At 37.0% G+C, this 25473-nt stretch overlaps 1 protein-coding gene across 7 annotated transcripts in view; it reads left to right on the top strand.

The window, feature by feature from the left end:
- cv-c (crossveinless c) overlaps positions 1-25473 on the top strand; it is a 1115617-nt gene that overhangs the window by 393893 nt on the left and 696251 nt on the right. For 2 of the 7 annotated variants that reach the window (XR_011331368.1, XM_069821282.1), the window contains exons 1-2: positions 12055-12178; positions 20774-20908. Coding sequence is in view for 6 of the 7 variants with exons in the window: in XM_069821282.1 (XP_069677383.1) it covers positions 12149-12178; positions 20774-20908 (165 nt within the window). In the remaining variant the exon portion in view is untranslated. Of the gene's footprint in view, positions 1-4798; positions 5024-12054; positions 12179-13272; positions 13386-20773; positions 20909-25473 lie in introns of those variants that run through there. The other 5 variants (XM_069821284.1, XM_069821285.1, XM_069821286.1 and 2 more) reach the window with 4 other exon arrangements.

The raw sequence follows: 25473 nt of genomic DNA, 5'->3' as shown, positions 1-25473 counted from the left end.
TATTAAGAAATGTAGTTGAAAGAGCATGATATTGTAAACACGAGTTTCAGCAATAAAATAAAAGAGAGACAACATGGAGAAGTTAACAAGTTTATGAGTTATGAGGGAAACTCTTCATCACTGCAGAGTAATCTGCCACCATTTTGAATTTTGGAAAAAAAACACATACCAATTTTCATTATTGTACAAGATACAGTAATGGAGGAAAAAATGTTTAATATTTCCAAAAAAAATTTACTACTGTAAGCTGTACCTAATTCCTTAAGGGAAATTTAAAACTTTTGCGCTTGGTACGATGTCGATTATAGGAGGGAGTACAACCTACACACTCATTAACGCGGTATTTTCGAGATATTCAGGGGGGAAGTTAAAAAAATCTCATATAGCCTATTGTTATAATCCATAAACGATGATTGTACGTCATCTTCGTGATTTGGTTATCTGCAAAAAGCAAGATATCCAAGGACGTTACTGTATTCATATGAATCGTGTGCTGATTGTTTTCTCATTCGTTTAAGAATACACTAGGTATTATAAAAGGCTATTTATTTGAACAACGGTGGCGAAGAACGGTGAACAGTTGCCTCTACGGTGTTAACCATGCCTTACAAGGGCTGTGGATTGAGTAGGAAGAATGTTGAGCGTGAAGTGTTTCACAGTAACTTGTGGCATTTCTCCTTGGCATTTGCCTCGTCTCTGTGAGAGTGGGAAACTATTTTCAACATCACACTGCTTTGAACAAAGTGCTTAAACAGAGTATTTTAATCAGACAACTCGTGTTTGTCTTTCTTAATTTATACTATACTACATCGTGTTCAAAGAGACATTGGTTAGCTAAAACAGAAATAATATAAAGTAATGGTAATTCTTGATTTAACTTTCTTTTATTCTGTTATTTCAGTGTTGTAGTTAACAACTGCATAGAATTGCCGATTTGGATGGTATTTTGGCGGAGCTCTAGGACAGTTGGGCTAAAACCTCGGATAAAAGCCAACCAGACAATTAGTTCAACCAGGAATTGAATCCACGTCTGAGGAACCTTGATCACACCGGAGACCACGTTCTTGTCAACTGCAGATGCAATTCAAAGACAGTGACATCACAACATTACAAGTGTGGAGTTACAATGATAGCAGAAACGAGTTTTCGAGAGTTTCCAAGTAGGATATGTTTAAGATTTTTAATATGTGCGGAAAATCTTCATCAAATTTTCGTTCTAATAGGTGTATCCTAGCCTCCGAGTTTGGATCTCAGTTGGCAGAGCACTGGCTTACGGTGACTGCAGGCCAGGGTTTGAAACCCGGTGATGGCGGAGTCGTATTTATGGCTCCTGAGGGCTTTTCTCGGGGTTCTCGTTTGCTTCCGTCACTCTACTCTACACGTTGATATCATTATAGTAGCATTTCGAAAAAGATGCCGGCGTGATGTAAGTTAGTATTGTTATTGGGGTACAGATGTATCAATTTGAGGAGTAATACGCTTTTGCGGAAGGTGGAGGGCACAATATAGTGGGATTCCATCGGAACCGTAAAGACATGTAACCTGAGGCACGGTATATACGAGAGCGAAACCGTTTGGACTTCAACACCATGCTTACTAGAGGATAGGTAGGACCCAATAAGTTCACTAGAGTTGCAGTGCTAGCCTTCGGGCTCCCACTACTTAACAAATAAAGAAAAGGTATCCTATCATCCACTGTAGTAGGTTGTAATGACCACTCACTTGTTCCATTATCCCATCAATCCATTACAATACACTAGTTCGTCGTTCTTTGAAAAAAATGGTAGCAAAGAATAGTCACGGCTTCCATAACTTATGCTGTTACTCTGAACCGGATTCAAGCGAGTTCCAGCCTTGCAACCAAGAGTAACCCAGGTCTGCGCGCTGAATGCTCTTACCAACTGAGCTATGCCGGGCACCATCTACAGTACCGGCTCAAACTCTCCTTTGTTCACCTTTGGGATTACTCCATGTTTTATGACATCATGTCATAGTACGTCTTTAGACTTCACACAGGAGTGCATTTATATATGAAATCACTTTGATGGCCTGGGTATTTCAACAGTTTACGTACTGTTTAGCAGTTTATATTGTCGTAAAACTCTTAAAATAATATATGATATAACAGATAAAAATCTTATACATATAAATATCATGTAACCAAGAAATGAGGACCATACTTTGTCCCAGGAGGCTACAAATATTACTCGAGTTTTTACTGTAATGAACGACGCGATAGCAATCATAAAAATAGCAAGCAAAGTACTTGACTTACGCACTCTGGTAAAATTACGCGGAACAAAACTTGTATCACTCTAACAATTACATTAATATTTATAATTTACATTATTTACACTAGAATAAAGTTCAATATATAATCAAGTGCAACTTCTAACGCGGATTAGCTCACCGCGTTAGAAGTTGGAGCTTTACCTCTAGCAGGAGGCCTTTGCCCTTCGCTATCTTTATCTCATACATACTAGAATCCGCTATTTTTACTATTTACACTCTCATAAAGAATGTACCGTACATCGATTAATATTATTTATATATTATGTACAGTGTTGTATATTGTAATGCAATGTATTTTATTTTATTTTGTAAATAGCGTATAATAATAATAATAATAATAATAATAATAATAATAATAATAATAATAATAATAATAATAATAGTGTTTGATCAGTGTATGCCTACATTTTTATGATGTTGTAAACAGTGAAAACAACGTATTCTAGAGTACATAGTGTAAAGGGGCTCCAGACACTGACTACTTTCAAAAGCCGATTGTCAAAAAGATTGCTTTTCGTCTCTAGAATGTGATCTCTCTTCAAAAATAACTTTTGTAGAATAAGATTTCTATTTTAAATATATAAAATTGTCCTTTATTATATTCATCATTCCTTTGATTTGTTGTTCTTATTATGAATAAAATTAATTGATTTCTGTATTGCTGTTATTTACATTTGCTATGTATTTTTATACTGGTTGAGTGGAAGAAAAGGTCTTACGGTCTTAACTATGTCAGTAAAAATAAATCAATTGAATAAATGAACAAATAATTGAAATTGTATAAAATATCATCATAGTATAGGTGAGGAGGCGAGACCTGGCATGTGAGCTGTGCTAGAGGGGATAGAATGAGGTATCAAAAAGAGAGTCCGTTACATAATAGTTAATATTATACGAATCTACCAACACGGAAGTTCATCTCATAGTGAAACTTATCTTCCCCCTCCATAGCCATTGATGATAGGCCTATGGCCATGGCACATAAGATCATAGGACAGGTCTTGCCTCCTCTACTATATCAGTCTTTATCATTAAAATCCATTGTAAATAGTCTATGAGGACAAGCTTTGAATCATGAATAGAACGTCAACTGCAGCTCAAATAAGATGCAAGTGTTCCCTGATAGTACCTGTGGCACACGGCAAGCATGACGTCACGTCAATGTCAATATAGTCTATGAACAACTCACCTTATCTCCGCACGTCCTGAGTGCTACTAATAAATATCCTAGTAAACAGTTTTGAGGAGGAAATTAAACGCAGAATAAATATGGAAAATGCCTTATTATTATTCGGTTGAGAAGCTTTTGTCATCTAGTCTGCTGTCAAAAAATCTGAAAGTTAGAATTCATAAAACAGTTATATTACCGGTTGTTCTGTATAGTTGTGAAACTTGCACTCTCACTTTGAGAGAGGAACAGAGATTAAGGGTGTTTAAGAATAAGGTTCTTAGGAAAATATTTGGGGCTAAGAGGGGTGAAGTTACAGGAGAATGGAGAAAGTTACACAACGCAGAACTGCACGCATTGTATTCTTCACCTGACATAATTAAGAACATTAAATCCAGACGTTTGAGATGGGCAGGGCATGTAGCACGTATGGGCGAATCCAGAAATGCATATAATGTGTCAGTTGGGAGACCGGAGGGAAAAAGACGTTTGGGAGGCCGAGACATAGATGGGAGGATAATATTAAAATGGATTTGAGGGAGGTGGGATATGGTGATAGAGAGTGGATTAATCTTGCACAGGATAGGGACCGATGGGCTTCTGTGAGGGCGGCAATGAACCTCCGGGTTCCTTAAAAGCCATTTGTAAGTAAGTAGGCCTAAGTAAGTAAACAGTTTTAAGTTGTACAGATCTATTATATTTACAATAGTTAAACATTGTAAGTAGTTCGCTGAAGATTTTCCTCTAATGTTAATGCAATATTTAAAAATCTGTAGTTTGAACACAGATTAAAATAGTTTTCACTAAGACAAAATGTTGCTATTGAAAACTGCTACATAAAAGCAATCTCTAAGCCCGAAAAACTTCTAGCATGCCGTAAAATTATGTATGTATACAATAGATTAAGATATTTGGCTTAAGTTATCTGCAACATGTGCGAAACATATGGTCAACCTTGCCGAGAGCACCGATTTTCTTCTAAAGTTTAACATGATGTTGCAACACGGATTTCAGTTTCGATACTAGAGCATAAAACACACTAGTCCATAAAATACATTCGAAGTTCTACCAACTGATAACAAAACTTAATTTAATAGATGTAAATTTATTTGCGGGAGATTTTATGCACACCCTATAAAGCACATCACAGTGATATCGTGGGAGAAGAAGATGTGTGTTTTTTTATTGTAAAATGAATGTTTTTTTAATTGTCAAATGAAAACTCCAAACTTCTGTTTTAAAAGACGGCATGAAAAGCACGCCAATCTGGAAAGAGGAGCGCAGTAGCTCCGCGAACAGGTGGTCGCCCGGGTGACACTTGGTAGCTTGTCAGTTGTGTTGCGGCGGCGGGCGGCGCTACTTGCCACACAGAAGCGCGAGCGAGGGAACGCACTCCTCAGTGTTGTGGTGGTGTCGGGCGTCGCATCGCTTTCTCCTCGCGAGATAATTGTTTTCGTTTTCAAGATTCAAGTCGTGGTGGTGGTCACATTGACTTATGCCTTTTTTTAATGACTGGATCGCGTCAAGAAGGAATTTGTGGTTCATATCTCAGAGCACTGTCAGGTAAACAGAGATACTAATATTAATCTCATGTGTTACGAGGAATGAAACATCAATTGCTTTAATATTACCAGCAAGTCAAAGTTAAATATATTTATTATTATATCTTAAATGAACGTACACTGCCATACATTAGATAGTAATTTTCCATAAAATTTTCTTGCTAGAGGAAACATACTCGTATGCAAGTCATGCATGCGTGTGTGCGTATACAATCAGAATTTGAAATGAGTTCCAGTTTGGATATTCTTTTCAATTTGTTATTTTAACTACCATTAAGCTGAACTTAAAGCTAAATTATTTTAAAACGTGAATACAACGTAAGAAAAGGTGCGTGGTTTAGACTGAACAGCAGTTTTTTTATTATTTTTTTATTTTATTATTTTTTTTTTTTACCTACACAACTTCACTTTAAGATTTAACTTTACCAGATTACTACTAAGTTTTCCGTACATTCTGTGATGTGTTCTTGCATTCATATTTTGTAACTGCACGTTAAAATATTTTATACTTCAACATAATCTGAATCTGAAAAATAAAACTTGGTCATCTTTAATTTATTTTTCTTCAGTTTGGTTTTACTGTTTAAAAAAAAATCACCTCACAATTTTGCTATTGTCTATCTTGAATGAATCAGCCAGATGTTCATTAACGAAATTTCTTTGTACCATTTTGAATCAATAATTTAAAGGCGAATTCATTTGGTATTTCCATTTTACAATCCATTAATTCATTCCAATATTCATTATATTTACATACCGTTTTTCTATTCGTTTATAACGCTTCGTTCATTGATTACGTAAATTGATCTATTTGTAAATTACGTAATTTTATTCATTCTTTTAATTGCGTTTCTCGATTCATTTTTTTAGTTATGTTGCTTGATTGATAATTAATTTATGTTAATTATGTTACTTGATACATTTATTATGTTGCTTGATTGGTTTATTAATTACTTTACTTTATTCATATGTCAATTACATTACTTGATTCATCTCTTATTTGCGTTACTTGATTAATTTATTAATTACGTGTCTTGATTAATTTAATAATTAAGTTACTTGATATGTTAATTATGTTACTATATTAATTTTTAGTTATGTTACTTAATCCATTAATCACGTTACTTGATTCGTATGCTAATTACGTTACTATATTAATTTTTAGTTATGTTACTTAATTAATTACGTTACTTGATTCACATGTTAATTGTGTTACTACATACCTATATTCATTTTTAATTATGCTACTTCACCCATTAATTAATTACGTTATCGATTCATTTGTTAATTATGTTACTTGATTCATTTGTCAATGACGTTACTTGATTAATTTGTCAGTTACGTTACTTGATTCATTTATGTTAATTATGTTGCTTGATCCATTAATTAATTACGTTACTTGATCCATTAATTAGTTACGTTACTTGATTCATATGTTAATTACGTTACTGTATTAATATTTAGTTATGTTACTTCATCCATTAATTAATTACGTTACTTTATTAATTTGTTAATTACGTTTTTGCACGATAGTGTTTTCTTGTCCTTACAGCAAACGGGCGCCATGATTGAGAGTTGATTTTACTGAATTCAGAGTTGCCAACTTAGATAAGTATGTTGAAATATTACAAATAATGCTCTGTAGAGTTGTAATGAAATCCACTGCCTTCTATGTATGTTACACTCCTACAATGCATGCAAAATTCATACGCAAAACGCAGTGTTAATTAATATACTTTATATACGAAACAAAAGCACTGCATTTGAAATGTACTAAACTTTATTTAAACAATTCAAACTTCACTTAACAACAAAAAAAAGTAATAATACAAATTATTCCAATTGAACACGAAATATTACAACTACCTGAATCATTTTTACTCCTTCACATTGAAGTTGATGGTGAAGTTTGTACGTTGGCCAGACTGCTAACCTTCAGTCAGCTCTTCATAGTGTCACGTACGAACTAGACCTATATATTAAGATTTTTTAAAACATTATTTTCAAAATATACTATGGTGCAAAAAATTATGTACAATACACGTTTGTAAACTGCATTACAAAGTCTCGGAAATTGAAAAACTCGCTCTTCTCGTTTTTCAAACTTTTCCTCGATTTTGTAAAAAGCACTTTCCAACTTTGTATCGTAATATACTATCCTACTTCATCCATATCTGAATTACGTTTGTGGAGCATCGTTTCAAAACGTATTAAGTCCATCAGTGGACGAAATTAAAATCGTTACTTTCTACTGCTTTATCTTTCATGCTGTGAAGTCTGATGGTTCCAAGTCGTCATATTTGTAAACTGTGAAACAAGTACTTAAAAATGATTTTGTGTAGTGCTTTGAAAACTTGTCCAGTTTACGAGTAATTCAGTTTTTCGTCATTCGTGTAAAAAAATTCTATATTGGACTTAATACGATATTAATTTTTAGTTGTTACTTGATCCATTAATTAATTACGTCACTTGACTCATGTTAATTACGTTATTATATTCATTTTTAGTTATGTTACTTCATCCATTAATTATGTTATTGATTCACATGTTACTTAGGTTTTTATATTAATTTTTAGTTATATTACTTGATCCATTAATTAATTACGTTATTGATTCACATGTTAATTACGTTACTATATTCATTTTTAGTTATATTACTTGATTCATTAAGTAATTACGTTATTGATTCTCATGTTAATTACGTTACTATATTCGTTTTTAGTTATAGGCTATTATTTGATCCATTAATTAATTACGTTATTGATTCACATGTTAATTACGTTACTGTATTCATTTTTAGTTATATTACTTGATTCATTAATTAATTACGTTATTGATTCACATGTTAATTACGTTACTATATTCATTTTTAGTTATAGGCTATTACTTGATCAATTAATTAATTACGTTATTGATTCATATTTAATTACGTTACTATATTCATTTTTATACTACTTGATCCATTAATTAATTACTTTATTGATTCGTATTTAATTACGTTACTATATTCATTTTTAGTTATATTACTTGATCCATTAATTAATTACGTTATAGATTCACATGTTAATTACGTTATTATATTCAATTATAGTTATATTACTTGATCCATTAATTAATTACGTTATGATTCACATGTTAGTTACGTTACTATATTCAATTCTAGTTATATTACTTGATCCATTAATTAATTACGTTATTGATTCACGTGTTACTTACGTTCTTATATTCATTTTTAATTATATTACTTGCTTCATTAATTAATAATGCATAGTAAGAGGTTTATTGTCACAAAGATTTTGATTCCCATACATTCTACTTTATTCCTTTGTTAATTATGTTATTTGATTTCTTTGTTAATTACGTTTGATTTGTTACTTACGTTACTTAATTCATTTGTTAATTACGTTGTTTGTTTCCGGAGTTCACATTAATTGGTTCGGTCATTTATTACGTTAATTGAATCATTCCTCATTCCATAATTTAATTTACTCTTTTATTCTTTTAGTTATTCAGTTAATTATTTAATTTTTCCAGTCCATCCATTTAGCCAGTCTATATATATATTTATTTATTGATTTATACTTTTGGCCAGTCATTCAATTATTCCTCCGCCCAATCGTTCATTCATTCATCCATCCATCCATCCATCCATCCATCCATCCATCCATCCATCCATCCATCCATCCATCTTTCGCCCAATCGTTATATAGGTAATACATTCATTCATTAAATTATTCCTCCGTCCAATCGTTTTATGGTTAATTTGTCTTTTCATTAATTTATTCCTTCGCCCAATCATTATATCTTTCATTCATTCTTTCATGAATACATTCATTCTTTCATAAATACATTCATTCTTTCATTTCTCTATTTATTCGTTCATTCATTGAGTTACTCATTAAATCGTTGTCATTCCTCGATACACTCACTCCTTCATTCATGTATCCAATTAGCCAGTCAATCCTACATTCTTTCATTCGTCCCCATAGGTCTCTCATGTTTATGTCAGTCAGGTCAGCCAACAGAAGAGTTTTGACATAAGTAATATACTTATTGACGAGCTGATGAAATAATATTCAAGATAACTTATGATTTCGACTTAAATATATTTAAAAATGTTATCTATACTACCAACTCGTTTTCAGCATTTAAATCTGGAGAAATTGCAATGCTGTGAGTTTTTATTTGGAATTGCTTTTTCATATGGCACAGACTCTCTGTGAGAGATACTCTGCCTAGAATACGTGATAGATTTGGATGCCATCGTCTCTCCTCTTTTAATGTATCGTGGTATTTTCCTGATTGTACGAGATAAAACAATTGTAAACATATGTCAGAACCCAGAGTTGAACCCCGGTATTTCAGAATACAGCTAAGAATAAATCACTTTCACGTTTTCAGTCACCCAGTGCTTTGGACAGGTGACAAACTCGAGCGAGGTTAAGATACCGGAGCCCTGTAGGACGTAGTGTATCATGTACTCACTAGGTGGCAGGGAATTGCATAATACAGTGCAGGTACACAGCTAAACACGGCGGCAAATCTTTTGAACATTCGTAGCAAAACTGCGGACCGAAGGTGGCGATTTTCTACACGTCGGAAATTTTTCACTTCCGTAAAATAACAAGTGACTCGTTACCAATTTTGTTGTCGGCATGTAAGACGGATCTTTGGATCACAAGACGCTGTCGAATTTTTACCAATATAGTTTAGTGAAGAATGCTCGTGTTTGGTAAAAATAATGCAGTACCGGTAATTAAAAACCAAGATGATTGAAAGAAAGTAGCACAAAATGGCTTACATCACAGGAATGGCAGCAATACGGGGTGAGAGGTGTGTGCCCTCTTTACAATTTCTTCTTCTTTTAATAATAATAATAATAATAATAATAATAATAATAATAATAATAATAATAATAATAATAATAATAATAATAATAATAAACTAATAATAATTTCTTAATAATAAAATGGGGCAGAAGTACCTTGCGCTTGTCTTAATTTATTGTAATCCATTCGGAGTTGTTAAATTCTATCTCGAAAAATATGTCCAATATTTAGGAATAAGTTATCTTTAATTTCTCACGTTTCTGGCACAATTTATTGGTGATTATCCTATAAAACTGTTTTGTCATTAATAACGTCTTTACAATAAATTATATAAACGTGAAGACTTTTAACCTACTACCTTTGAATTCAGGGAAATTCTCCCAGGCTTTGCGATATTCTTTCTCATTTTTTCTCGTGTTTTCTCATCATCCCATTAATATTATTATCAGTAAGATCACTAGCAAAACAATAATAGCATAATATAAATACGTAAAACAAACAAACAAACAAACAAACAAACAAACAAACAAACAAACAAACAAACAAACAAACAAACCAAGAACGATAACGTTTTTTGCTGTCTTATGGCATATGACGTCACAATTTAAGATATCTTGGTCAAAGAATACAGATAACAAGAGAATTCAAAGTATGTTGCAACGATACTTGTCAACAATGAAGAACGATCTCCGATTAAAAAAACGGTCTGGCTATGAAAAATATTATTATGAACAAGTAAAAGGAAATAACATTTAGCCTAATCACTACACTTACTCATACACGCACTCTAGTACATGACATAACCAAACATATCTCTTCACAGATACACATCATGCATAACGTGGCCCGCCGAAGTGGTGTGCCATTTGAAAATGGGTCACAGTCCTGCCATCTGTCCGCAGTATGCAGAACCAGAATCACGCAAAGTGAAGTGGTTCGGCATTAGACACACACACACACACACACACACACACACACAGCCTAATTTCGCACTTTCAATTTCTGAGGTAGCCTAAATGGCAACTTGACGAATTGGCAATTTTATCACTCGCCGATTACCCCTCTTATATAGTCTAAATTTCGATAAATCGCCTAATGTGGCAACCGTGCTAACAAAATGTATGAACAAGTTGTTACCATAGTAACCATGAACATAGTGCTTCTGTATGGAACAAATGAAGTATTGCATGGCGATACAAAAAATATCTTCAAGTTATGTGCTCTTTCAAATACAAATAAACAAATCGCTGCATATGAATAGGTAATAAATACATATGATTTATCGGTATGGAGATACATATGCGTAAGTGGTAGATGTAGATAATCAGATTAGACTAAGAGACGATAGATGGACGGACGCATAGATAGAGGAGGACGGAAATAGACACACAGACGGGTAGACTTCAGTGTACAGGGTTGTTTCCGATCTCAGATAACGAATTTGAATGGCATCATGTGCATCAGGAGTCACACGACAGCTGAACTGTAGCGCGAGGTGACAGACCAGTAGTGAGTGATCTCATAGTCAGAGTGCACGGTGACTCACAGCAGAAATTCTCAAGAAAATCGAGGTTTTTTGGGAGGGGTACATAACAACCCTTTTCGATGCCAAGTACAGTTACGTGAAAATGAAAGAAGCCTGCAAAGAACGACGTTTCGTTATTTCCAAGAAAGGCATCTTCTGTGTGCTTAATAAGATTGGTAAAGCTCGAATGGAATTAATTTGTATCATCTCGTGAGGTGCGGCGACTTGTGACGGGGGGTGTATTTGCTTGCTTTTTCCACTCTGGAATTAATCCCATCCGAGCTTTGTCAGTATTATTAGGTACACACAAGATTCCTTTCTTGGAAATAACGAAACCACTTTTTTTGCAGGCTCCTATGATTTTACGTAACTGTACTTGGCATTGGAAAGGGTTATTATGTACTCTTCTCAAAAAGGCTCGATTTTCTTGGGCATTGCTACTGTGATACACCGTGCACTCTAATTGTGAAATCACTCACTACTGGTCTGTCACCTCTCGCCGCAATTCAGCTGTCGCTGTCGGTGTAATTCCTGACGCACATGACGTCATTCCAATTCAGAGATAGGAAACATTGGAAGATATAAAATAAATAAAATCCTAACAACCTTGGAAGCAGGCGCAGTGTATGCTGACCCGCAGTGTCACTCACATCCTGGATATGTCGTCATATGAGTTGAGTCCGTACTGACATGCACTCCAGTTTCCGCGATTGTCTCGCTTGCATCGAATGCAAGTATGTGGTAACTGCAGGGCAAATGCACAGCAAGCGCAATGGACTTTCATAGGATAATGAACGTGCAGGTACTGTTTAGTGATCTATTTTTATGATATTGACCAGGATAGGACTTTCATTTATCTGCTAAAGTGTTGCGCTACAAGCCAGGACGTCGCGAGTTTGATTACCGGTGGAATCATGGACTTATTATTCATTTATCTAATCCAGTAGTGGTAGATATTTTTATATATAGGCCTACAGCAATATAAACTCATTGCTATTCTTAATGAAACAAAAACTAGTTTATTTATTATAAACAAAAGAAATTAAAATACTAAAATGTATGCAAACAAAAAGCATTCTTTAATAATGATGTACTATAAAATGATATTTTCTGAACCTCCACCTACAACAGTGGTTGATTCCACACATATAACTTCCTCTAATCTTTAGGGACTTACATTCTATTTACGGACAATAGATACCGAAACTGACAAATGTACTAGAGTTACTGTAAATTTAAAAATGGTAATTGAATTATTTTATTTTTAACAGGAGAAAAATATTTTTTAACACTGAAGTTAGAACAGTGATGCATTTTATTTTTATACCGTAATATGTCAGTTACGCCTTTCTTATTAGTAGTATGTTAATTTTTCAGCATAGAGCCTCAATTTACAACTAAGATATTATTGTAAATTTTAAAAAGTAATAAAAATTGGATAGTGTAATCTTGAACGATGAAAAGTGATACAGATTTATATTCGAAAACGCATGGAAATCACTAACAGATTGCGAAGATGAAATTTATAACAACTGAAATAATATCAAAATAACAGAAGAAATAATTTAAGAAAACTATTCTATTTTCGAGTGTTTACAGAACACACAATTACTGACAAAGCAATGCTCTCCTATTACCAGGAAAAAACTGTGCGCAAAATCACTGAACACGCCTGATGTAGTAATAGATCTACAATAATGATAATAGTAGTGTCTCTGTGTACAATTGTCAGTTCCGATTCCCAAGACAAGTTAAGATTTGACTATCAGCTCGATAATGTCATTGTGCACTTTTTACTTTCGACTCGTGTCACACGTAATGGATGACCTTGAAAACATCTTATCACCTGAAAAGAAATCCCGTACTTACAAATGTCAGTTACTTGTATTAGATATCAGTGCTAAATAAGAACAGTATCGTAACCAACTGTAGAGAGACAATTTCCAAAGGAGAAGAAGAGGTGAAAATAGAAAGTGATGATTGTGTAGAAGACGATCTTGAAAAGTAAGGTAGGGTAATGATTATGATAATGTTGATTGTATAAATGTGACAGTTTTTGGAACAACTATAATGATCCACGGTAGTGTGTAGGTAAGCCGTTCTCACATAAATTTTGTCCACGGTAAAATATAAATTTTTACTCCGTTTCTATTGTATCTTTGGTCCAGAGACAATGCCTGTCTTTCACGAAAACATTCGTATTTTATTCAGTGATTTATAAGACTACATGGATCACTATATATTAGCCGTCTACTGATTGGCCATCAGCCTATTAAACTAAGTCATCTAAATTTTGGTGGCTGTATCAATACTGACTTGAAAAGAAGCGCCAATGTCACATTTGCTTTATCATAACATTAATTTAAAAACAAGCGGTGATGAATATCATTTTTCAGAACTTCGTTGATAAAATCCAAATTATCACACCACTATTTGCTCCACTTTGAGCCTATGCCTGTCATTTTTTTAAAATAATTTGTTATTATTAGATGAGGAAAACAATTTGTTTGTGGTTCATGATTCTCCGGCTTCGTTATATCTGTGTACGCATTCACAGCTCGGACACTTCTAGTGACCTGTAGCAAGTACAAAGTTTTACCACAGTCTAGTATATACAGTCACGAAGTTTGAGTTGTGAGGGTGCTAGAAACAATAGACTGTGCCGGTACTATTTCGCATTGTCTGTAATGAGGCGATAGTAGCGATCCTAGTGGTTAGCAACTATCTATGGAAGCATTTTTACTACGTATTGAGCTTCGTAACTGTATATTCTAGACTGTGGTTCTACGTTGTATTGAATATGGTTTATATTGAGAAATTGCTGTGTGTAATTAATTTCCAGATCAGGTTTATTTTTAAGTTATGGTCCGTTTCGTGTGAGTGTGTGATACAAAAAAAAGTATTGTGTAAAATGTATAAATGGTGGCTAGTGGAACAGCAATTAGTTCATCTATCGATAAGGCTGAGAGAAAAGTGATAAATAAGAGTAGGCCTATAATCATAAAACTAGGAAAATCAGTAAGCTTTAAAAAAAATAAAATAAAATAAACTTAGTGAGAGGAAAATGTTCCAATAAATTTTCATCGCTAGGCGATGGTGTGGTGAAAGAACAGAAATAAAAAGAGCAAAATAAGAGAAGAAGCAGAACAAATATAAATAATAGATTTAAAGATAACAAGAAAATGAAATTACAATAGGTATAAGAATGAGATTAAGAGATTGCGGATAAAAAGCGAGAGGAGGGGAGAAGGAATGTAAAAATGATGTGAAAAGAGAGTAAGAATGTGAGAAATAAGATGAAGATAAAAATAAAATAAAATCAGAGTGTAAATGAGAATGAGAATAGGAAGAAGGGAACTAACAAGAGTGATGAAGTCAAAATAAGAATTTTATCAATGTAAAACTACTACAATTTACTATCAAGTAATTTCCTCGTAAGCGCTATAACATACGACAGTGTTTCACTTCACTCATTCCTAAGTGTTATGTGCTTACAACTGCGTGTGTGAAGACAAATCGAAGTTTTCTTTTATTGGTAAATATAGTTGACATTCGAGCTACAAGGAGAGAAAAATTGTACGTTTTGATGTGGCGTCTCTCGTAATATCGTAGTATCATGGAAACAGAAGTATAAGATGATCTTTATGCCTCGTGGTTTTCCACGCTATCCGTCCCTTTGAATTCTCTATTTACAGCCTCTCGAGGTTTCCCCACATGGTAGCAATTAGGTTTTACATTCATTTTCGGCTTTCCCTCTCCAAAATTCTCTTATCTTTTTTCAAACGGAATGGTGAAAATCTGAGTGAGACAAGTGACCAACATACTTGGAGCTCACCTAGACATTTACTCTCAGCCCATAATTCCTTTCTAAAGACGCTATCTTCCATTTTCCTGTCTTTCATTGTCATTCCACACGGTCCTCATGTGGTAGATGTTAGGTTACGTCCATTTTCTTCAGTAGCTAGGAATCTCGCTCTAATGAATGCATTGATTATAAATTAACATGAATGCATGAGATAATAGTCTGCCTGTCATTACAATTTACGCGACCTACATCCCTATTATATTGATTGACGTCAATTTTTTGCTTCTCTCCTTCAAATGTTTCTAAACTTTCTTCAACGGAATGGTGAAAAACGGAGTGAGACAAGTGACGAACAAGGTTTGAGTTATCATACACCATTCTTCCTCAAAGCCCCAAATCCTCTTGCAAGAACGCGCGATCGCGTATTTTAAAATTATTTTTTCTCCCATTTCCCTTTCTTTCATTGCGTCATTTCATACTGTCCATGTCGCTCCATTAACTACCTAATTTTTGGATAAGGTGCACTCATCCTGTCTGTGGTAGTATTTATTTAATTCTTAAATCCATCCTTACCTAAAATAGTCTAATAATTACATACCAAGAGTAAAGAACTTGAATCCGGTGTGGCTTAGTGGATAAAGCGCGAGCACGTAAAGTTGGAAATCTTGGTTCGAGTCCCGGTGCCGGAGAGAATTATTCTCCGTTCAACCGATTCTTCACCATAAGAATAAAGACGCTTTACGCAATCCAAGAAATTTCATAAATCTATCTTCTATCACCTTCCCGCGCTATTAATATTCAACAAGGGAAGATTGTGACCTGAAAAGGTTATATTTTAATTAAAGCCATGCCAAGTTGTAGTTTTGGGAAGCACGGTACATTTGAGCACGATGTTGTACACACGCAGTCCTATGATTTTTAAATGCCATCGTTATGTTTCTTAACTACACGTTAATCAGAACGGGCCTGACCGAGTCATAACGATGCAGATTAGTGTGCGAAAGTTTCTCGGTTCTTTTCCGACTACATGTTCATAGTTGAAAGTTAGTTATAATACGAATTAGTTATAATCGCACTTATCTCCCCTATAATGTCTTAAAATTTGTAAAACGTATTCATTTACACCTTGTGTAATTATTTCGTCTTTCTTTTGCGAATTAAACTTAAGTCCTTTTCTCCTCCGTCCAGAAAGAGATACAGCGAGTTATTGAGTATTAATCTATGAGGTGGCCATAATGTTTGGACACACAAGCAAAGTTATCCAATCATTTTCCACACTTTTTTCTTTCTCATATTCTTCTCATCCTTTTACCTTCGTTTTCCTCATCTTTTCTTCTTCACTTTTCTTCGTCTTCACTTTCTTTTCCATTATTTTTCTTATTTTATTTCCCTTTCCATCTTTCCCTCTTTTCCTGTCTTCTCATTTCCCTTTTCTTTCCCTATTTACTCATTTCCCTCTTTTTCCGTCCTAGGAATCTGCTTTTCTTCTTCTCTCCCTCCTTTTCTTCATATTTCCTTCATCATTTCCCTACTTTTCCCTCTCATCAACCCTATTTTTTCTCTTGTTTTTTTCACGTCTCTATGTTCCTTTTTATCATTTTCTTCCTCCTTTACCACTTCTCTTTCCCTTCTTTCCACAACTTCTTCTCTTCTGTAACTCTTCCTTTTCTTCTTCTCTTTATTATACGTCCAGACTTTATGGTAAGCTTGTAGTTGTAAACCCATTTAATATACGCCTATGATCCACTGACGCAAGGAATAGGCCTAATACCGGCTGATCCGTTTGGGTATGGATAATATAAATTTATTATTATAAATTTATTATGATAATATGAGACATTTCTTGCATATAATATTATACTTTACAACTAAAAATCCTCATCGATATAGCAAGCTCTCTTGGTGAACCTTCTTACCGCAATAGTGTGATAAAGTTTTTCAAATTAACTGGATTATTTAATAAAATTGCGTAATGTTTACTGTAATGAATTAACTCGTTAAATGTCATGTTGTTGTTAAAATAAGTTTGTGTCGCGATATGACTTTTGTTATACGTTAAAGCGACAATAAATAAATTAAAGAAAAAAATATATTATACTTAAAAGATGGGAGTTCCCATACATGGCAAGAATGAGGATCATAAAGCTCGTTTCAATTTTGCATCCATGGTGTGTCAACACAATGCAGAAGTTGACGGCTTCTTAAACAAATGGCTATTTACAAATGAAGCTACTTTTCATGTCAGTGGGAGAAAAAACACACACACACACACACACACACACACACACACACACACACACACACACACACACACACACACACACACACACACACACACACACACACACACACACACACACACACACACACACACACACACACACACACACACACACACACACACACACACACACACACACACACACACACACACACACACACACACACACACACACACACACACACACACACACACACACACACACACACACACACACACACACACACACACACACACACACACACACACACACACACACACACACACACACACACACACACACACACACACACACACACACACACACACACACACACACACACACACACACACACACACACACACACACACACACACACACACACACACACACACACACACACACACACACACACACACACACACACACACACACACACACACACACACACACACACACACACACACACACACACACACACACACACACACACACACACACACACACACACACACACACACACACACACACACACACACACACACACACACACACACACACACACACACACACACACACACACACACACACACACACACACACACACACACACACACACACACACACACACACACACACACACACACACACACACACACACACACACACACACACACACACACACACACACACACACACACACACACACACACACACACACACACACACACACACACACACACACACACACACACACACACACACACACACACACACACACACACACACACACACACACACACACACACACACACACACACACACACACACACACACACACACACACACACACACACACACACACACACACACACACACACACACACACACACACACACACACACACACACACACACACACACACACACACACACACACACACACACACACACACACACACACACACACACACACACACACACACACACACACACACACACACACACACACACACACACACACACACACACACACACACACACACACACACACACACACACACACACACACACACACACACACACACACACACACACACACACACACACACACACACACACACACACACACACACACACACACACACACACACACACACACACACACACACACACACACACACACACACACACACACACACACACACACACACACACACACACACACACACACACACACACACACACACACACACACACACACACACACACACACACACACACACACACACACACACACACACACACACACACACACACACACACACACACACACACACACACACACACACACACACACACACACACACACACACACACACACACACACACACACACACACACACACACACACACACACACACACACACACACACACACACACACACACACACACACACACACACACACACACACACACACACACACACACACACACACACACACACACACACACACACACACACACACACACACACACACACACACACACACACACACACACACACACACACACACACACACACACACACACACACACACACACACACACACACACACACACACACACACACACACACACACACACACACACACACACACACACACACACACACACACACACACACACACACACACACACACACACACACACACACACACACACACACACACACACACACACACACACACACACACACACACACACACACACACACACACACACACACACACACACACACACACACACACACACACACACACACACACACACACACACACACACACACACACACACACACACACACACACACACACACACACACACACACACACACACACACACACACACACACACACACACACACACACACACACACACACACACACACACACACACACACACACACACACACACACACACACACACACACACACACACACACACACACACACACACACACACACACACACACACACACACACACACACACACACACACACACACACACACACACACACACACACACACACACACACACACACACACACACACACACACACACACACACACACACACACACACACACACACACACACACACACACACACACACACACACACACACACACACACACACACACACACACACACACACACACACACACACACACACACACACACACACACACACACACACACACACACACACACACACACACACACACACACACACACACACACACACACACACACACACACACACACACACACACACACACACACACACACACACACACACACACACACACACACACACACACACACACACACACACACACACACACACACACACACACACACACACACACAACAAAATTGCATTATTTAGTAAAGGAGAAATCCACATATCACCTACTAGCTAGAAAGATTAAGTCCAAAAGCTAACGTATGTGGAGTGAGCCGCAATAAAGTGTATGGGCCATTCTTCTTTGCAGAAAAGACAATATGCTATGGATCTTACTTGGATATGTTGCAGTTATTTCTGTTGCCACAACTCGAGGAAGACAATATGAACATTATATTCCAGCAAGATGGTGCACCCCCTCATTTTGCATGGGAGGTTCGTCATTTTCTAAATTCAGCTTTCAATCGTATGTGGTTTGGTCGTGATCGACCAATTGCTTGGCTCCCAAAACTCACCCTGATTTCTTCGTGTTGGGTTTTCATAAAGATACTGTCTATTCACAGAAACCCAGGAACATTGATGATCTAAGTGTAAAAATTACTCGAGCTTTCCAACAAATCACCCCTCTTACGTTACAACGGGCATGGGCTGAATTGTATTACCGTTATGAGTTGTGCAGAATGCGCAATGGGGATCATGTAGAGTTCTGAGAAATCTCCCATCTTTCAATGCTGTATACACAAAGTTTCAACAAATAAAGTTTAGTAGCAAATGTTTAACAGTGCTTTTTATTTTATCTTTATCCAAACGGGTCACTCTGTATATTTTAGCATATACACCACTTTTAAATGTAAATTTCCTTATATTTCAGAAATGTTGCTTAAGTGGTCGTCAGGATAAGATTTTGAGAATATTGTATTTACAATAGATCTCTCTTTCTTTGCGACGGAGCCCATGATTCCCCCTAACGTGGAAAATTTGGCTCCATCTAACAAGTGTGTGCGCTTCCAGTCCGTTCACTGCCAGCACGCTAATGAGGAAGCGTGGACGTTTCCTGTTCATGATAGTAACACTACTGTTGCAGGTCCAGCATGCTGAGTGCAGTGCGATGACGTCACGGGTCGCCATGGACACCATGCGTCCTGACGAACGGGCTGCCGGAGTCATCTCCGGAGCCGACCCATACCGAGAGCTGGAGCTCTACCTCGAGAAAGTCAACGTAAGTGCCATGCCTTGCGACATTCATCATATGAAAGATAGAAATGCATCACACTGAAATGCAAACTTAGTAGTTAGTAGTGAACATTTCAGAGCCACTAGTATTGAGATAGCCCCTGTACGTATAATGGGGCGCAGGCCTTGTTAGAACGTAAACTTTGCGATGTTCGTAATTTATTACTTCCTAATTTCTCGTACTAATTGTACTGCAATCTGGCAAGCAGATCGTCAGCTCTCGCGGATAACGTTCATATCGTCTCACGGCATTGCAGTCTGGCAAGTGATCTTTCGCGTAAACAGTTGAATTACTTATTCAAGTAAATGGAGAATATCTTTCCTCCATTACGTTGTGCAGACAAGGTTTAGTTATATTTGAAGTTCTAGGGCATTTGCTAGAGCTTATTCTCATATTGCTTATTTGTCGTGTACAATAGAAGAGCACATACCTACGTAGTGGCTTGTTTTTTGTTTTCGAAAACTACCGTAAAATACTTCATAAAGTATCCCGAACAAATATTATAACTTAGACTTTGCACGCCGAAGACCCATATTCAAATGTGTGGAACAAGTATTTCCTGTGCCAACATTCCATAATTTCTCAATTAAATAGGCCTGGATATGTTGCACCTGGGGCAAATTATAATATAGCAAAATGATTCACAGCTTCGGTGCCATATTCCTGAAGATGGTGAGGGCGTTTGGGCCAAGATAATAAGTCAATAAAAGTACAGTGTATTTTATAGATTGGGACTTTTTTTGGTGAAATAAAATAGGTGATTTTGTTAAACCTGCCACTATTTCGGTGGGTATTTTGTGAAATAAGTTGCTAATTAAATGTATTATGTTATATTTAATATAATTCTTTTGTTATTTTTTTCTTTTGTGTACGTACACTTACATCATATTGTCATCACAAAAATGTAAATTAAGCATGGTTTCTACATTGTCCACACGAAGATTCGTGCAGCAGTTAGTGAGCATTTTCGTGTACGCAGAAAAGTCTCTCTCTCTCTCTCTCTCTCTCTCTCTCTCTCTCTCTCTCTCTACATTAGATGTAGGAATCCACACTGCCTGCAAACAATTAACATCAAATTCACTGTGGTCCTGTACTAGTCCTTCAAATACTCCTTCGCATCAAAATACAGCGTCCGGTGCATAACATTTCACAACAAAGATTGAAGAATGTTAAATGTTCAATCTTTGCTGCAGTCGATTACAAAAATCGATATTTTATTTTTCAACAGCCTCAGAATTAATAGAGTGTAGACAATATTCATAGAGAAAATACAGAAATATTGTCGTTAGCAAGGGATTAACAAATTATTAAAAAAAAAAGTTACAAACACGTTTTTAACAATATTAACTAACATTTTCGTGTGTATTTGGTAGTTTTTGCGGTAGATGGGATATATTTCGTTGTTATTAACATATTGTATTTTCTACTATGATTCAAATTTCGCGTTATTTAGCGAGTTTTTTTTTTTCTTAAGCTAATATTAAAATGGATTTGAGGGAGGTGGAATATGATGATAGAGACTGGATTGATCTTGCTCAGGATAGGGACCCATGGCGGGCTTATGTGAGGGCGGCAATGAATCTCCGGGTTCCTTAAAAGCCAGTAAATAAGTAAGTTTGGTACTTTACTTATCTAGAAGGATAAAATGTAACAAAGATAGTAATTATGAAAACTTTTCGCGTATCGCTGTTACCAAAAATTGCGATCCATATTATAGAGCACAGGCAAGTAATCAGGATTGAGGTATTCACTATATGAAGTGGTAATAAATAAAGCATCTTTTAACGCGCACACAATACCGTCGTTATGTTGTGCTATCCCAAAGCATGTGATACAGATGTCGTTTAGAAGTTGATGATATCTTACATCGCATGTTTATTCTAGCGTAGCCAAATCAGTTGATACGGCGTTGTTAAAGTGAACTGCTGTTGTATTGACACAGCTGCTTCCGAAATTGCACGTGGTAGAAAAACAGCTGAGCGATGGAGGGGTGGTAATACAAGACGATTATATGCGAGCCGTGGGAACTGCAGCGCCTCTAGTGACGAAGTAAAAAACTGCGTGATGTCAAGAGAGCCGCGGCAATCAATGCGAGAACATGTGTCGCGCAAAACACGTCTGGAAACAGGTTGGGCGTGGAAGAGTGACTGACAGTGTGGGAGTGAACTGGAGCACAAGTGATCGAATGTGGTAGGAATGGGTGCAGAAACTAACGAGTGGGGGATTGTATAGGTGGAGCAGCGTACAGCATGATTTGTTCGTGTCAACTCGTAGATACCCTCTATGGACACGAAGGAAGGCACCAAAATTTGAGAATGAGTGCGAGACGAGTATACGAGGGAACAGGACTAGAAGCTAATGGCAGTGACGGTGTGGGAAAGAAAGCAATAATATAGGAGTGACTGAGCGCAGGAGTAAGAGTGTCTGAATGCGCGGATGAGAAGATGACTGCGTGAATGAGGGAGTGAAAGCGTAAAATAATAACTGAATGCATGAATGAGTTAGTGAAAGCGCGAATGAGGAAGTGAGCGAAAGCATGGAAGAGGAAGCGATGGAAAGCGTAAACGAATGAGCGAATAAAAGCGTGCATGAGGGAGTGATGTAAGTGTGAACGAGGGAGTGAATGAAGGCGTTATTAACTGAGAGGATGAAAACGTGGATGACTTGAGTGCGTGGAGGCGTCAATGAGTGTGTGCGTGGAAGCGTGAAAGAGGGAATGTGTGGAGGTACGAATGAAGAAATGCGTGAAGGCGCGAATGAGAAGTGAGTGGAGATGTGAATGAGGAAGTGTGTGAAGGTGTGAATGAGGGAGTGTATGGAGGCGTGAATGAGGAAGTGTGTGAAGGGTGTGAATGAGGGAGTGTATGGAGGTATGAATGAGGGAGTGTGTGGATGCACGAATGAGGGAGTAGTTGGAGGAGTGTGTGAGGAAGCGTGAGTGAGAGAAGGTGTGAGTGAGTGGTGAGTGAGTGAGTGAGTGAGTGAGTGAGTGAGTGCGTGCTTGCGTGGAGGCTTGAATGAGGAAGTGCTTGGAGGTTTGAATGAGGGAGTGCGTGGAAGCGAGAATGAGGGTATGTGTGGAGGCGTGAATGAGTTCATGGAATCGTGAATTATAGTGAGTGAAAGCCGGGGTGGTGAAATGAAGCATGAATGAGGAAGCGACTGAAAGAGTGAATGAGGAAGCGAGTGAAACATTGAGTACGTGAAGGCGTGAATGGAATACGCGAAAGCGTGATTGTGAGCGTACGTGAAGGCGTGATTGAGGGAGTTATTTTCTTGAGTACGTGAAGGTGCGAATGAATACCTCAAGGTGTAAATGAGGGCATACGTGAAGGCTTGATTGTGGAAGTACGTGAGGCATGATTTTGAGAGCATGTGGAAGCATGATAGATTGAGCATGTGAAGATGTAATTTGAGTGGGTAAATGAAGGTGTAATTGAGTACATGAAGATGTGACAGAGTGTACTTAAAGGCGTAAATGAGGTAGTACTTGAAGGCGTGATTGAAGGAATACATGACGTTGTGAATGAGGGAATAGTGACAATGTGAAGAAGGCAGTACATGAAGGTGTGAATGAGGGAGCATGTGAATTCATGATTGGGAGAGTATGTGAAGACATGATTTGAGTGAGTACATGAAGGTGTGATTTATTATGTGAAGGCGTGAATGAAGGCGTACGTGAAGGCGTAATTGAGGAATTACGTGAAGGCGTGATTGAGGAAGTACGTGAAGGTATGAATTAGGAAGTATGTGAATGCTTGAATGAGAGAGTGAGAGAAGATGTGAACTAAACATTGAGTGAAGATGTGAACTAGAAGCTATATAAAGGTAAGTCCAGATTACTCTGGCTCGGTGTTGAGGCTCGTTTTTAAGCCCGAGTAATGTAGACGGACTCAAAAGTACCGATACAAATAACGCATATAAGGCAAATCACTGACTCGTCTGTCGCATCAAAAAAGTGCTTGTCAAGATTTACAAGCCTTTGGACTGGGACAAGCGCATTCTAGTTGATTCTTTGTACTCTTATGTACATGATGGAGTGGACAAGCACATTAACGATTTAGAAATAAATGAATATAAAAACATGCTATTTTGTGGAACAGGATCTTTTTATAAATTAATTCACAAAAAAGTGATGTTTGCGAGACAATTTCAAATTAACTTGAAGGCTCCAGTGCTAATGGACTGAAAAAGAAAATTTTTATCACAAATCGGATCCTCACGAGCCAAATGGTCGCACTAATAAATGAGCTCTCAGCCCTTCGTCAACAAGAGGACGATTCCGAGTTCAAATCAACAGGGGCACGAGTGCAAGTACAAGTCCGTAATATGGACGTCCCTTACGACTGAATTTAGGCATAGCACAAGTAAATGGGAACGATGGGGACAAATAAAAGAATCTGTATGTTTGAGACTGTAGGAGGGTGTGATTGACAAAGTGAAGGATTCGGGTTGTTTGTGTGGGAGGAAATGAGTGTGAATAGACATTGTAGAGTGTAAGCGAAATGATTACGGAGCGAATGTGAGTGACACTGGCGAGATACGAACGA

Source organism: Periplaneta americana, chromosome 3 (assembly GCF_040183065.1).
Source record: "Periplaneta americana isolate PAMFEO1 chromosome 3, P.americana_PAMFEO1_priV1, whole genome shotgun sequence".
Lineage (NCBI taxonomy): Eukaryota > Metazoa > Arthropoda > Insecta > Blattodea > Blattidae > Periplaneta > Periplaneta americana.
The sequence above is the reverse complement of the archived record's forward strand: the minus strand, read 5'-3'. Positions and strand labels throughout refer to the sequence as shown.